The 17,026-nt window shown below is 49.5% G+C and overlaps 1 protein-coding gene across 2 annotated transcripts in view; it reads left to right on the top strand.

Moving 5' to 3' along the window:
* The window catches only part of LOC147119505 (adenylate cyclase type 2-like), a 172,743-nt gene extending 162,782 nt beyond the window's left edge, over positions 1 to 9,961 (top strand). For both annotated transcript variants that reach the window (XM_085985056.1, XM_085985057.1), the window contains 3 exons: positions 134 to 248; positions 1,131 to 1,255; positions 9,170 to 9,961. In XM_085985056.1, coding sequence (XP_085841182.1) covers positions 134 to 248; positions 1,131 to 1,255; positions 9,170 to 9,322 — 393 coding nt within the window. In that variant the 3' untranslated portion in view covers positions 9,323 to 9,961. The remainder of the gene's footprint in view (positions 1 to 133; positions 249 to 1,130; positions 1,256 to 9,169) is intronic.
* Positions 9,962 to 17,026: the final 7,065 nt, after the last annotated feature.

The raw sequence follows: 17,026 nt of genomic DNA, 5'->3' as shown, positions 1-17,026 counted from the left end.
TACGTCATTCCTGCCATCCCAGGTATCAGTCTGGTGAATCTTCGCTGCACTCCCTCCATGGCAAGAAAAGCTTTGGAGAATTGCTGGTTACGTGATTGACCCGGTTTCTGTCTCCTTGCTGCCCCCCCCCCAGGACTCCGAGCGGAATTGCATGCACATTGGGGTGATGGTAGAGTTTGCGGTGGCAATGATGGGGAAGCTGGACTTCATCAACAAGCATTCGTTCAACAACTTCAAGCTCCGGATCGGTGAGTGACCCCTGACTGAGAGCGCGTTGACTTTCTGATTCCGACACCCACCACCCCTTGATATTCCTCAACTTAGCAGTTGTTTTTTTCAATGGAAGAAGGCATTCTATCCACACAAGGATGGTTGTGATGAGCTTCCGACCACATATCCGCAGCATAACAAAGACCGCCTATTTCCACCTCTGTAACATCGCCCGTCTCCGCCCCTGCCTCAGCTCATCCGCTGCTGAAACCCTCATCCATACCTTTGTTACCTCTAGACTTGACTATTCCAACACTCTCCTGGCCGGCCTCCCACATTCCACCCTACGTAAACTTGAGGTCATCCAAAACTCTGCTGCCCGTGTCCTAACTCATACCAGGTCCCATTCACCCATCACCCCTGTGCTCACTGACCTACACTGGCTCCCGGTCCAGCAACTCCTCGAATTCAAAATTCTCATCCTTGTTTTCAAATCCCTCCATGGCCTCGCCCCTCCCCATCTCTGTAACCTCCTTCAGGCCCCACAACCCCCCGAGATAGCTGCGCTCCTCTAATTCTGCCCTCTTGAGCCCTGATTATAATCGCTCTACCATTGGTGGCCGTGCCTTCTGTTGCCGAGGCCCTAAGCTCTGGAATTCCCTCCCTAAATCTCTCCGCCTCTCTATCTCTCTCTCTACTTTAAGACGCTCCTTAAAACCGACCTCTTTGACCAAGGTTTTGGTCACCTGCCCTAAATTATCCTTATGTGGCTCGGTGTCAAATTTTGTCTGATAATCGCTCCTGTGAAGCGGCCTGGGACGTTGTACTACGTTAAAGGCGCTATATAAATGCAAATTGTTGTTCTTGTTGTTGTTGTTGTCACCCTCGCGGTTAATGGCTCACCCTTTCTTTGGTGCCAGGAATTAACCATGGGCCTGTCGTTGCCGGAGTGATTGGGGCACGGAAGCCGCAATATGATATTTGGGGCAACAGTGTTAACGTGGCCAGCAGAATGGACAGCACCGGGGTCCTGGGCAGAATACAGGTATGGTGCAACCAGATACCACCAGAGACACACTCAGTGACCATTCACCGGCAATGGGCCCAACCCCTTCCCATTCACTCACACTGTACACAATCCCAGTGGACCCAAACCCTTCCCATTCACTCCCATTGTACGCAATCCCAATGGATCCAAACCCTTCCCATTCACTCCCACTGTACAGAATCCCAGTGGACCCAAACCCTTCCCATTCACTCCCACTGTACACAATCCCAATGGATCCAACCGCTTCCCATTCACTCCCATTATGCACAATCCCACTGGACCCAATCCCTTCCCATTCACTCCCATTATACACAATCCCAATGGATCCAACCCCTTCCCATTCACTCCCACTGTACACAATCCCAATGGATCCAACCGCTTCCCATTCACTCCCATTATGCACAATCCCAATGGACCGAATCCCTTCCCATTCACTCCCATTATACACAATCCCAGTGGACCCAATCCCTTCCCATTCACTCCCATTATACACAATCCCAATGGATCCAACCCCTTCCCATTCACTCCCACCGTACACAATCCCAATGGATCCAACCGCTTCCCATTCACTCCCATTATGCACAATCCCAATGGACCCAATCCCAATGGATCCAACCGCTTCCCATTCACTCCCATTATGCACAATCCCAATGGACCCAGTCCCTTCCCATTCACTCCCATTATACACAATCCCAGTGGACCCAAACCCTTCCCATTCACTTCCATTGTACACAATCCCAATGGATCCAACCCATTCACTCCCATTGTACACAATCCCAATGGATCCAGCCACTTCCCATTCACTCCCATTGTACACAATCCCAATGGATCCAAACGCTTCCCATTCACTCCCATTGTACACAATCCCAATGGACCCAACCGCTTCCCATTCACTCCCATTGTACACAATCCCAATGGACCCAACCCCTTCTCATTCACTCCCATTGTACACAATCCCAATGGATCCAGTCCTTCCCATTCACTCCCATTATACACAATCCCAGTGGACCCAAACCCTTCCCATTCACTTCCATTGTACACAATCCCAATGGATCCAACCCATTCACTCCCATTGTACACAATCCCAATGGATCCAGCCGCTTCCCATTCACTCCCATTGTACACAATCCCAATGGATCCAAACGCTTCCCATTCACTCCCATTGTACACAATCCCAATGGACCCAACCGCTTCCCATTCACTCCCATTGTACACAATCCCAATGGACCCAACCCCTTCCCATTCACTCCCATTGTACACAAACCCAATGGACCTAATTCCTTCCCATTTGCTCCCAGTGTACAAAATCCCAATGGACCCAACCCCCTCCCATTCACTCCCATTGTACACAATCCCAATGGACCTAATTCCTTCCCATTCGCTCCCAGTGTACAAAATCCCAATGGACCCAACCCCTTCCCATTCACTGCTGTTTTTTGTTGCTGATCGACTATAACCCAGTGCCCTCAATCGCTCTCTTGCCTGATACGTTAGGAGGAGGCCATTCAGCCCCTCGAGCCTGCTCCCACCATTCCATTTGATCATGGCTGATCTGTATCTGTATCTTAATTCCATTGACACACCTTGGTTCCGTATCCCTTAACACCCTTACCCAACAAAATGATATCGTGCTCAGTACTGAAAGCTCGAATTGAGCCCTCAAACACCAACAGCCTTTTGAGGGAGAGAGTTCCAGATTTCCATGACCCTTCTCATCCTTGTTTTCAAATCCCTCCGTGGTCTCGCCCCCTTCCTATCTCTGCAACATCCTCCAGCCCTACAACCCCCTGAGATATCTGCGCTCCTCCTAATTCTGGCCTCTTGAGCATCCCTGATTATAATCGCTCAACCATTGGTGGCCGTACCTTCAGCTGCCGAGGTCCCAAGCTCTGGAATTCCCTCCCTAAACTTCTCCGCCTCTCTCTCCTCCTTTAAGATGCTCCTTAAAACCAAGCTCCTTCACCAAGCTTTCGTTAGTCATAGGGGGCGAAATTCGGTATCGCCCCGTCTGGGGCGTAAGTATCGGCCGGGCGCGAAATTTAGCGCCCGCCGCAAATTATCGCCACCTACTGGTAAATTGGCCTCCTTCGCCCCAGGAGGTGCTTGGAGCGCTAAAACAGGCGCTGCACGACTGTCTTAAGGCGCTAAGCCGGAGGAGCGAGGCGCTACCTCCGAGGGCGGGCGCAGCGCAGGTGCTGTCAGTTAACGATTGCACACAGACACGCTGGCGCCGGTCAGCTCTTAAAGGGGAGGGTCGATCTTGAATTGCAGCCACACCCTGCGCATCGGAGCCCTGATTCTCGGCCTGGACAGACCTGCTGCCACATTCTTAAGCCAAGGACCATGGAGAGGGCCAGGGAGCGAGCGCAGCGGTTCAGTGAGGGGGCCTTGGAGGTTCTGGTTGGCGCGGTGGAGCGCAGGCGATCTCTCCTGTTCCCGGACAGTGGCAGGAGGCCACTGCCCAATGACTATCGCAAAGCTTGGAGGGAGGTGGCTCACAGAGTGACCTCCAGCAGCATGGTGCCTAGGACCCCTGTGCAATGCAGGAAGAAGTTCAACGACCTCACTCGGGTCGTCGGGGTGAGTGCCCTTTTCAGAATCCTCTTCATCCCTGCATGTCGACCTCACTTTATGGCCAAAGGGTCCTGAAAGCCCCAATGCCCAGCCCTCATCCAACACCTATGGCCCTTTCAGGAAACTCACACGCACATTCAGCACTTTACACACTGTAAGGGCTATTCGACCATGGGAGGCATTGCAGCCAAGATCAGGGCTGCACACTCTGCTCAGAGCCCGTCCTTTCTCTTGCAAGTTGGCGCATAACAGGAGGCAGCAGCAACGGACCGGGGGAGGCCGGCCTCACCTTCAAGCCCTGACCGATCTGGAGCAGCGAGTCCAACGGATTATGGCAGGCCAGATGATTGGCCCCATCGCCACTGGAGATGCCGACCCCGTTATGGACAGCAATGGTAAGGTCATCACCTTTTTGACCTCTCTCCTTCCACTTGTTCCTCACACCAGCATCCTTTGCCACTTTCGAGCCAAATCAGTACATTGCAGCACTCATGCCTCCCTCGCTGCCACCCTGTCCTCACGCTAAAGCCACTCTTGTACCTTCCTGCTTTCAGATGCTGATTCGCCAGGTGAGGAGGCAGGCCCTCAAGCTGCCACTGGGAGTGAATCTGAAGGCGACGACGAGGAGGAAGCCGGACCATCAGTGCCACCCTCAGCCGAGGCAGCCCATGGCCATAATGGGGACACATCTTCCCTGGAGGGGAGCAGGGGGGAATGGTCTGAGGAGGGTGAAGCTCCGGGGCCCAGCGGGCTGCAGCAACGCGAAGGGGGTAGGGAAGCTCGGCGGCCTTCTCCCCGGAGGGAGAGTCTGGCCTCGAGTCCTGCTACAGTGAGCACAGAAGAGGTGCGGCTCCTCGCTGAAATGAGCGCCCAGGTGGAACACAGGCATGGCTGCAGTGGCAAGGATGCCCGAATCCATTGAGTCACTGGCAAGGAGTGTCCAGGACTTCGGCGCAGCACAGGCGAGGATTGTCCAGGACATCGGCGCAGCACAGGCGGCTGCTACGCAAGTGCTTAGTGCTGCAATGCAGTCAGTGGCTGGTCTCATGCAGACGCAGATTGAGGCCACACGAGCACTGACTGCTGCCACCCTCGCTGGATCGGGCAGGATTCGCCGGGGCCCTCGCCGTGCCACAGCAGGCTAGCAGTCTGTGCTTCAGCAGATTGCTCCGCATGCTGCAGTGCTGCCCCGTGGGAGTGCCAGTGTGTCGGCCGAACAGGGAGTTGCTGTCCTCTCTCAGGAGGACAGCATTCCTGCTGCCAGCACTGTCACTTCTCCACTGCAGCTGCCACCACCTGTAGGACAGACTGGTGCCGCCCATGCAGAGTTGGAGCAGTCAGCAGCCGGGCCCTCCAGGCCCAGAGCTGGTCCAGGCCGTACCTCAAGGGCATCTGCAGTCTCAGTTTCTGACACTCAGCAGCCTTCCCCCAGCCTTGCTGCAGCCACTGGGGTCCCATTGCGGAGGAGCTGCAGGGTGGGAAGGGGCCAATCTCGCAAGCAAAGCAGATCACCCTCGAAGGGCAAAAAGTAGGAGGTGTGGCAAAATGTTGTTAAATGTTTTATTGAAGGCCGAGGATCGTGGTCATATTTTTGTTACTGTTTCGTTCATTGTCCCCAGGTTGTGAGAGCCAGTTATGTGACTGACTGACTGCTTTTTTGGGGTTTCTCTCTATCGCTTTGTCATGCGGGAAGGGCACACAGTTTGTTCAATAAAGAAGTGCCTTTATTCAGATTGTGCATGTTTGCTCTTTGAACTAATTGTTGCCTTGACCGGCTTAGGGGTTGCGGCACGGTTCCATTCATGTTCTTTCAATGGCAGAAGCCATTCCCTCAGAGGGGGCCTAGAACCGACTTGCTATAAGCCACTGACGGACGGCCCTTGCACTTTGTGCCTCCCTCCCGTCTTGGTGCTCCTCCTCCTCCTCCTCTGCTGGTGCTCCAATGTCTGGTGGCAGTGGCTGAGTCCTGAGGATTGCCAGGTTATGCAGCATGCAGCACACAACGAAATGGGAGACTCGCTCAGGTGAGTACTGAGGGGCTCCCCCGGAATGGTCCAGACAGTGGAACCGTAGCTTTAGCACGCCGATTGTGTGCTCAATGATGTTCCTGGTCGCTTGATGGCTCTCATTGTATTGTTCTTCAGCAGGGGTGCTGGACGAACGGAGCGGGGTCATCAGCCAGGTGCACAGAGGATAGCCCTTGTTCCCGAGAAGCCAGCCTCCTGGGTGAGCCGGGCCTCGAAAAGGTCTGCCACGGAAGTCTGGCGCAGGATGAAGGCGTCGTGGCTGCTGCCTGGAAAGCGGGCATTGACAGCGAGTATCAGCTGTCTGTGGTCACAGACCAACTGGACGTTCAATGAATGGAACCCTTTTCGGTTGCGGAAATCCTCGGCATTCTCTTGCGGCGCCCACAAAGCCACATGCGTGCAGTCAATGGCGCCCTGGACCATGGGGAAGCCGGCTATTCTTCCAAAGCCTATTGCGCGCTCTTGCTGCTTGTCCGGGGTCATGGGGAAGGAGATGTACTGTCATCTCCTTTTAAAGAGGGCATTCGTGACTTGACGGATGCAGCAATGCACCGCGAACTGGGAGATATTGGCAATGTCCCCAGTAGCAGATTGAAAGGAGCCGGTGGCATAGAAGTTGAAAGCCACTGTTACCTTCACTGCCACCGACAGAGACGTCCTGCTCCTCAGTTGAGGCTGCAGATCTGGCTGAAGCAGGTGGCAGAGCTCAATGACCACCTCCCTGCTGAATCGAAGCCTCCGAAAACACTGCTCCTCAGACATGTTGATGTATGAGAACTGTTGGCGGAAAACCCTGGGACGGTAAGGTCTCGTGTACCGACGCCTGCTGGCCCTCCTCCGTCTGACCATAATTGGCACTCTCTCTCTGTGCCCTCTCAATGTAATGGAGAAGCCCAACGTTCCCACCCATTGCAGCCCCCATAGTATGTGGCCACTCAAAGTTATGCCGGTGAAAAAGCAAAGCAACTACAAAGTTCTGGGCCGAAGCCAGAAGTACCTGTGCGAGTGCTGACTCAATGCAGAAAGCTCTCTCCCTTTGTCTCTCTCTCTCTCTCTCTCTCTCTCTCAGAAGGAGTGGTCCAAAAATGGCTACCACAAAGAAGCCAGGAAGAGCCCCTTTAAATAGTGGCCCCCCCAGCCCCACAGCGACTGGGAACCGTTCCAGTCAACCAGTCGCTGGGAGCGACAGGCGGAAAGGAGGGGGGCGCCACTGAATTTCCGGTCCGAGGCGCCCCAAGGGTGTTGCACTCTGAAATGACATCAGGATCTGCGTGCGCAGCTGAGCGGGCATTGCGGTTTAGCGCTGCCGCTAAATGTCCGCTCAATTTCGCGAGAGGCGCAGGTATCGCCGCGCCCAGGCGCGAGCTGGCTCGCGCCCCACTTATCACCCTCTTAAGGCGCTAACGGGAGGCGCAACCAACTGAATTTCTCCCCCATAGAGTCACAGAGTTATACAACACATAAAGAGGCCCTTCGGCCCATCGTGTCCGCGCCAGCCATCAAGCCCTGTCTATTCTAATCCCATTTTCCAGCACTTGGTCCGTAGCCTTGTATGCTATGGCGTTTCAAGTGCTCATCTCAATGCTTCTTGAATGTTGTGAGGGTTCCTGCCTCTACCACCCTTTCAGGCAGTGAGTTCCAGATTCCAACCACCCTCTGGATGAAAAAGTTTTTCCTCAAATCCCCTCGAAACCTCCTGCCCCTTACCTTGAAACTATGCCCCCTGGTTATTGACCCCTCTACTAAGGGGAAAAGTTCCTTTCTATCTACCCTATCTATTATGTCCGTGTATGATTGAGACACGGACAGCAGGAGTTGAACAAAACAAGTCTTTACTGAAAGGAGTCAATCGGGAAACTGAAAACACAGAGGCTTACTAGCGCCTTTTATACAGGGGTGGTCACTGCCGGTACTGCAGTCTGAGACCAGTTATTCTCTTAAAGGTACATACACAACACTATCTATGCCCCTCATAATTTTGTACACCTCAATCAGGTCCCCCCTCAGCCTTCTCTGCTCCAAGGAAAACAACCCCAGCCTGTCCAGTCTCTCTTCATAGCTGAAGCGCTCCAGCCCAGGTAACGTCCTGGTGAATCTCCTCTGCACCCTCTCCAATGCAATCACATCGTTCCTATAGTGTGGCGACCAGAACTCCACACAGTATTCCAGCTGTGGCCTAACTAGCATTTTGTACAGCTCCATCATAACCTCCCTGCTCTTATATTCTATGCCTCGGCTAATGAAGGTAAGTATCCCATATGCCTTTTTAACCACCTTATCTACCTGTCCTGCTGCCTTAAGGGATCTGTGGACATGCACCCCAAGGCCCCTCGTTTGCAGACGACACAAAGCTGGGTGGGCGTGCGTGCTGTGAGGAGGATGCCGAGAAACTCCAGTATGATTTGGACAGGTTGGGTGATTGGGCAGATGCATGGCAGATGCAATATAACGTGGATAAATGCGAGGTTATCCACTTTGGTGGCAAAAACAGGAAGGCAGATTATTATCTGAACGGCAATAGATTGGGAAAAGGGGAAGTGCAATGAGACATGGGTGTCCTTGTGCACCAGTCGCTGAAGGTAAGCATGCAGGTGCAGCAGGCGGTTAAGAAGGCAAATGGTATGTTGGCCTTGGTAGCGAGAGGATTTGAGTACAGGAGCAAGGGTGTCTTGCTGCAGTTGTACAGGGCCTTGGTGAGACCACACCTGGAGTATTGTGTGCAGTTTTGGTCGCCTTATCTGTGGAAGGATGTTCTTGCCATGGAGGGAGTGCAGCGAAGATTCACCAGGCTGATACCTGGGATGGCAGGAATGACGTATGAGGAGAGATTGGGTCGATTGGGCTTATACTCGCTGGAGTTTAGAAGAATGAGAGGGGATCTCATTGAAACTGATAAAATTCTAACAGGACTAGACAGACTAGATGCAGGAAGGATGTTCCCAATGGCCGGGGAGTCCAGAACCAGGGGTCACAGTCTAAGGATAAGGGGTAAGCCATTTAGGACTGAGATGAGGAGGAATTTTTTCACCCAGAGAGTGGTGAACCTGTGGAATTTTCTACCACAGAAGGCAGTTGAGGCCAATTCATTAAATATATTCAAGAAGGAGTTAGATATATTTCTTAAGGCTAAAGGGATCAAGGGATATGGGGAGAAAGCAGGGACCGGGTACTGAAATTGGATGATCAGCCATGATTGCATTGAATGGCGGAGCAGGCTCGAGGGGCCGAATGGCCTACTCCTGCTCCTATCTTCTATGTTTCGATGTTGTTGTGCACTCGCTCCAGCCTAGGTTCTGTACTCTTTTTGTAGGTGACGGAAGAGACCAGCAAGATCCTACGCAGGCTGGGCTACACCTGCCACCACCGTGGCGTGATCCAAGTGAAGGGGAAGGGAGAGCTGAGCACCTACTTTGTCTCCAACGACCTGGCGCGTTCCAGCTCCCAGGGGAACATGTTGAGCTGACAATGAGCGGCATCCCACCGGGCCTGGGCCCGATGTCGAAGGACCAAAAACATTCCCCCCCACCCCACCCCGCTGTGGCTGGAAGGGTTCAGAGAAGGAGGAGTACATTCTACCTCCGGGACTCCACTTTGCCAACGTCCTATCCGACCGGCGGGACAATCCACAACAGGCGGAAAGGAATTCACTTCAGCGAAGAGACTGCCGGGTGCTAATAGTCTCCTTCTCCAGACAGTATACAGCAAGGCGTCTCGACAAGTGTTTTTTTTTAATCACTGACTATCCGCCCTGTGTTCACTGAATCTTGTGTATTTAACATTCGATATCGATCCCTGATCCTCAGTTCTCTGCCCACTCAATTAGCAATTGGGACAGTGTAGAGTGAGCTTTACTCTGTATCTAACCCGTGCTGTACCTGGCCTGGGAGTGTTTGATGGGACAGTGTAGAAGGAGCTTTACTCTGTATCTAACCCATGCTGTACCTGCCCTGGGAGTGTTTGATGGGACAGTGTAGAGGGAGCTTTACTCTGTATCTAACCCGTACTGTACCTGCCCCGGGAGTGTTTGATGGGACAGTGTAGAGGGAGCTTTACTCTGTATCTAACCCGTGCTGTACCTGCCCTGGGAGTGTTTGATGGGACAGTGTAGAGGGAGCTTTACTCTGTATCTAACCCGTGCTGTACCTGCCCTGGGAGTGTTTGATGGGACAGTGTAGAGGGAGCTTTACTCTGTATCTAACCCGTGCTGTACCTGCCCCGGGAGTGTTTGATGGGACAGTGTAGAGGGAGCTTTACTCTGTATCTAACCAGTGCTGTACCTGCCCCGGGAGTGTTTGATGGGACAGTGTAGAGGGAGCTTTACTCTGTTTCTAACCCGTGCTGTACCTGCCCTGGGAGTGTTTGATGGGACAGTGTAGAGGGAGCTTTACTCTGTATCTAACCTGTGTTGTACCTGCCCTGGGAGTGTTTGATGGGACAGTGTAGAGGGAGCTTTACTCTGCATCTAACCCGTTCTGTACCTGCCCTGGAAGCGTTTGATGGGACAGTGTAGAGGGAGCTTTACTCTGTATCTAACCCGTGCTGTACCTGCCCTGGGAGTGTTTGATGGGACAGTGTAGAGGGAGCTTTACTCTGTATCTAACCAGTGCTGTACCTGCCCTGGGAGTGTTTGATGGGGCAGTGTAGAGGGAGCTTTACTCTGTATCTAACCCGTGCTGTACCTGCCCTGGGAGTGTTTGATGGGACAGTGTAGAGGGAGCTTTGAGCTTTACTCTATATCTAACCTGTGCTGTAGCTGCCCGGGGAGTGTTTGATGGGACAGTGTAGAGGGAGCTTTACTCTGTATCTAACCCGTGCTGTACCTGCCCTGGGAGTGTTTGATGGGACAGTGTAGAGGTAGCTTTACTCTGTATCTAACCCGTACTGTACCTGCCCTGGGAGTGTTTGATGGGACAGTGTAGAGGGAGCTTTACTCTGTATCTAACCCGTGCTGTACCTGCCCTGGGAGTGTTTGATGGGAGCATTAAAAATGACGAATTTCCAATTTAATTCTGACTGACATTATGATCACGTGCACGTTGTAGGTCACAGTTTTGCTTAGTTTTCCCACCGCCCCTGCTTACACGAGGCACTGCAGGCTGTCTCCCGTGCTCTAAGCCAGATTACTGATAGTTTTAGATTGCCACTGTGTATTATGGTTGAATAAAATAATTCCGTTTTGTTGACTTGCTGTTCCTGTTTTGTCCTCGGCTACCCTCCCCAATCCTGTAGACTCTGGGCGGGCTCGGGTACCACGGAAGGGATCTCCCTGCCATCTCTTACTCAAGGTGATATTTAGAGTCATAGGGTCATAGAGTTATACAGTACAGAAAGAGGCCCTTCGGCCCATCGTGTCTGCGCCGGCCATCAATCCCTGTCTATTCTAATCCCATTTTCCAGCACTTGGTCCGTAGCCTTGTATGCTGTGGTGTTTCAAGTGCTCATCTAAATGCTTCTTGAATGTTGTGAGGGTTCCTGCCTCTACCACCCTTTCAGGCAGTGAGTTCCAGATTCCAACCACCCTCTGGGTGAAAAAGATTTTCCTCAAATCCCCTCTAAACCTCCTGCCCCTTACCTTGAATCTATGCCCCCTTGTTATTGACCCCTCTACTAAGGGGAAAAGTTCTTTTCTATCTACCCTATCTATGCCCCTCATAATTTTGTACACCTCAATCAGGTCCCCCCTCAGCCTTCTCTGCTCTAAGGAAATCAACCCCAGCCTGTCCAGTCTCTCTTCATAGCTGAAACGCTCCAGCCCAGGTAACATCCTGGTGAATCTCCTCTACACCCTCTCCAATGCAATCACATCCTTCCTATAGTGTGGCGACCAGAACTGCACACAGTATTCCAGCTGTGGCCTAACTAGCGTTTTGTACAGCTCCATCACAACCTCCCTGCTCTTATATTCTATGCCTCGGCTAATGAAGGCAAGTATCCCATATGCCTTTTTAACCACCTCATCTACCTGTCCTGCTGCCTTCAGGGATCTATGTACATGCACACCAAGGTCCCTCTGATCCTCTGTCCTTCCTAGGGTCCTACCATTCATTGTGTATTCCCTTGCCTTGTTAGTCCTCCCAAAATGCGTCACCTCACACTTTTCAGGGTTAAATTCCATTTGCATTTAGATCGGGTGAGGCGAACTATAAAATTATTCAAGGGCATGTCAGGCTAGATGCTGAGAGCCTGTTTTGCCTGGTTGGAGAGACTGGTGCCAGAGGGGTCATAGTCTCAGAATAAGGGGTTGGCCGTTTTGGGACTGAGATGAGGAGAAATTTCTTTCCTCAGAGGGTGGTGAATCTTCGGAATTCTCTACCCCAGAGGGCTGTGGAGGCTCACTCGTGGTGTCAGCCAGTGGCTCAGTGGGTAGCACTCTCGCCTCTCAGTCAGAAGGTTGTGGGTTCAAGTCCCACTCCAGAGACTCGAGTACAAAAAGCTAGGCTGACACTCCAGTGCAGTGCTGAGGGAGTGCGGCACTGTCAGAAGTGCCGTCTTTCGGATGAGATGTTAAACCGAAGGTCCTCTTATGTTCATTAATAAATAGACATTCTTATTATGAACACAGCTAGCTTTTGCTAGACCTTTTATTGAGCACATGTGGACTAGGTACAGTATCTGTAGAGGCTTCCATCTTGACTGCTGCCTTGTGGGTAGCCTAGTGCCTCATGGGTAATGTAGTCTTAATATACATACAGCTGGGTAGTGTAGTCTTATACATACAGCTATATACAGCTCTACGGCTCCACCTAGTGTCCACTATAGAATGACATGTTGATCATTACATCCCCCTTTGAGGTTTAACAAAATCAATATCAATCAACTTTCAAGAAAACAATAAAGATAATATCAGTAACACTTTTGTTAGTGCTCTATAAACATAAACATTTTCAAAACAGTCAACACATTTTCAAAGCTTTACATTTTACTCAAAGATTAAGTCTATCAGGCTTGTTTACTTCACGTGTGGATCTTCTCAACACGGGTAAGTCTGATGTGTCTTCATGAGATTGTTCTGGCGGTGAATGACAAGATGCAGTTGCGGCATTGTCATCAATCTGGTCTTGAATAGTCTCTTGTGTTTTTAGGAGGGAACGGCGGTTCCTCCTGAGAATCTGTCCTTCCTCAGTTCTAACAGTGTATGACCTTGGTCCTACTTCCTCAAGAACTGTAGCTTTCCTGTTCCATGCATCTGGATCCTCAATCCTGACAATATCATCCCTTGTCAATGGTTTTAGAGTTTTGGATGACTTGTCATAGTATGATTTCTGTTTCAGCTTTAACAGTTGAAGTCTCTGTCTCAGTTCCTCACTCTGCTGTTCTTTTACACAGCAGGGTAGCGTGGTGCGCAACTTGCGACCCATTAGTAGTTCAGCAGGTGAAGAACCAGAGTCTAAAGGTGAGGTTCGGTAGCTCAGCAGGGCGAGATAAGGATCAGACTTGCTTTCTGTCGCTTTCTTCAGTAGCTGCTTGAGAACTTGAACACCTTTCTCTGCCTTACCATTTGACTGAGCATACAAAGGACTAGATGTGATGTGCTGAAAGTCATAATGTGCTGCAAACTGTTGCCACTCCTTACAGTTGAAGCACGGACCATTGTCGCTAACGGCAATCCTGGGAATTCCATGTCTGGCGAAGATGGATTTCACATGCATTATGACACTGCTTGCTGTGGTGCTTGAGAGCAGCGCCATCTCAGGATCATTAGAATAGTAGTCAATCACTATTAGATAGTCTTTACCATTTAAATGAAAAAGGTCCATACCAACCTTTTGCCATGGTGCTGTTGGTATGTCAGCTACTATCATTGGTTCCTTTGCTTGTTTGTTTTGGTGTTTCTGACATCTCTCACGTTTGCCTATCATGTTCTCAATGTCCTTATTTATGCCAGGCCAATAAACAGTGTCTCTTGCTCTCCTTTTGCATTTTTCAATTCCAAGGTGTCCCTCATGAATCCTTTTGAGCATGTCTTGACGTAGAGCCTGTGGAATGACTATTCTGTTCTGTTTTAGTAATAGTCCACTTGCGACACTCAATTCTGACCTTATGTGAAAATATTTTGGACAGGAACCTTTTGGCCAACCATGATGGATGTTCTCTATTACTGTTTGTAATACTGTATCTTTTACTGTTTCTTCTGCTATCTGCTTTGATTTTGTGTCTGACACGGGCAGCGCAGCAGTGACCATACACACATGAACATCCACGTCTTCCTCAGTAGAGCTCACATGACTCATTGTGGGTGCTCGGGATAGTGCATCTGCTAACACTATGTATTTGCCTGGTGTGTAGATCAGTTCAAAGTCATATCTTTGCAGCTTCATCATGAGTCGTTGAATCCTTGGAGACATCTCATTCAGGTTTTTTTTTATGATGGCAACCAGAGGGCTGTGGTCTGTCTCAACTGTGAAGGTGGGAAGTCCATATATGTAGCCATGAAACTTTTCTAGTCCAACTACCAAGCCTAGACATTCCTTTTCAATCTGGCGTATCAACACTCAGTATCAGTCATAGACCTGGAGGCATAGGCAACAGGCTTCCAATCTTCACCCTCTGCTTGTAGCAAGACCGCACCTAGGCCATCTTTTGATGCATCCGTTGACACTTTGATTCTTTTTGTTGGGTCAAAGAAGGTGAGTACAGGTGTGGTTGTCAGCACTGTTTTGAGGTTTATCCACTCTTGTTCATGTCTTTCTGTCCATGCGAACTCATTTGTTTTATGTAGCAGGTCTCACAGACAGGCTGTCTTGGCTGACAAGTTAGGAATGAACTTTCCAATGAAGTTTATCATCCCCATGATGCGTAGCACTCCTTTTTTGTCAGTGGGTCGGGGCATTTTGAGTATGGCGTTTACTTTTTCCATATCTGGCTCTATTCCTTTACCAGATAGATTATCTCCTAGGAAAGTGACTTCCTGGACGTCAAACTGACACTTGGCTTTGTTGAGCTTCAGTCCATTCCGGCGTATGCTCTGTAGCACTTTAGTCAGTCGCTCATTGTGTTCTTTCAGTGTGGAGCCCCAGATGATGATGTCATCAACATAGACCCGGACTCCTTCCAGGCCTTCAATTATGTGTTCCATCGCTCTATGAAAGATTTCAGATGCAGATATTATCCCGAAAGGCATTCTGAGGAAACAATACCTGCCAAATGGTGTGTTGAAGGTACAGTATTTGGTGCTCTCTTCATCCAGTTTTAGTTGCCAAAATCCTTGTGAGGCATCGAGCTTTGTAAAGTATCTGGCACCTGACATTTCACTGGTGATTTCTTCTCGCTTGGGAATCTGGTAGTGTTCACGTTTTATGTTTGCATTTAAGTCCTTTGGATCCATGCATATTCTTAGATCATTGTTCTTTTTCTTTACACATACCATGGAGTTAACCCAGTCTGTTGCCTCTTCAACTTTCCTGATGACTCCTAGTGTGGTCATTCTGTCCAGTTCATTCTTGAGCCGGTCACGCAGGGGTGCTGGAACTCTTCGTGGAGCATGTACCACTGGCTGAGCATCCTCCTTTAGCTGGATCTTGTAAGTGAATGGTAGAATTCCAAATCCTTTGAACACATCCTGGAAATTATTCACTACAGAATCCACCGAGTCATCTGGTCTGCTTATGGCACAGTTTATACGGTAGACTCTCTTGACCAGTTCTAAGTCCTCACAAACGTTGTCACCTAATAGTGAATCAAGTCTTTCAGCCACAACAGAAAACATGAGATGATGCACTTTGTCTTTGACTGTCACTTTACGTCTGCATACACCTAAGCTATCTATTTTCTGTCCATTATAGTCCTTCAGTAGTACTGACTTTTTCTGTATTTGGGGCTTTTCTTTCATATTGTTAATGTCACTCATACTGATTAAGTTTGCTTTTGCCCCAGTGTCTAGTTTCAAGGTAACTAATGCTCCACTTACCTGCAGTGGGATCATCCATTTGTCCTCTTTTACTGCATTAACTTTATGTTCAGCATTGTCCATTTCTGAGGGCTGCACATTTTCTGTATCCTTTTTGATATTGTCACATGACACCATTCCTACAAAAAATGTCTCACTTAAATCAATGTCCTCAATTACATTAACTCATTGCCCTTTCTTAGTTTTTACTTTTGAAAAGCATTGTTTGGCAAAGTGATTCTTTCCATTACACTTTGTGCACATTTTTCCAAACGCTGGGCATTGTCTTAACTGGTGTTTGTAACCACAGCGTTTACAATTTAAAATTTCATCCTCCGATTGCTTTTCATTTCTGTTCTGCCCACGTTTCTTCCCCTTGTAGGACACAGCACCGACAGCAGCATTATCACTCATTACATTCGCATCATTATTGATTTCACTGAAAGTCTTCGCGTGCTTTCGAGCTAGCTCGCTGGCTTGGCATATTTTCACCGCATTTTCCAAATTTAGTTCGGTTTCTCTCAACAGACGTTCCCTGACTTTTTTATCATGAATACCAAACACAATCTGGTCACGAATCATGGATGCTTTGAGCTCAGAGAAATTACATGTCTGTGCTTTCAGTTTCAGATCAGTTATAAAGCTATCAAAAGTCTCATTTTGCTGCTGTGTCCGAGAACAGAAGATGTATCTTTCATAGGTCTCATTCTTTTTGGGAGAGCAATGTGCATCAAATTTTTTTAGCACATCTTCTAATTTTTCTCTGCTCTCCTCTGGATTAAATACAAATGTATTAAATACCTCTATCACCTGTGGGCCTGCAACCGTAAGCAGCAACGCTATCTTCCTTGCGTCTGGCTTCGTACCGAATCCGATGGCTGCAATGTAGAGTTCGAATTGTTGTTTAAGAGTCTGCCAATTGTAGTCGATGTTTCCTGTGAGTTTCAAACGCTCTGGTGGCTTCAAATTCTCCATTTCGCTTTTCACAATTTTCAGCAGATCTTCACCATCCTGGTACCATCTTATGTTCATTAATAAATAGACATTCTTATTATGAACACAGCTAGCTTTTGCTAGACCTTTTATTGAGCACATGTGGACTAGGTACAGTATCTGTAGAGGCTTCCATCTTGACTGCTGCCTTGTGGGTAGCCTAGTGCCTCATGGGTAATGTAGTCTTAATATACATACAGCTGGGTAGTGTAGTCTTATACATACAGCTATATACAGCTCTACACAGCTCTACGGCTCCACCTAGTGTCCACTATAGAATGACATGTT

Source organism: Somniosus microcephalus, chromosome 4 (genome assembly GCF_052327205.1).
Source record: "Somniosus microcephalus isolate GS21.2 chromosome 4, FLI_Smic_1.0, whole genome shotgun sequence".
NCBI classification, from domain to species: Eukaryota; Metazoa; Chordata; class Chondrichthyes; order Squaliformes; family Somniosidae; genus Somniosus; species Somniosus microcephalus.
The sequence above is the reverse complement of the archived record's forward strand: the minus strand, read 5'-3'. Positions and strand labels throughout refer to the sequence as shown.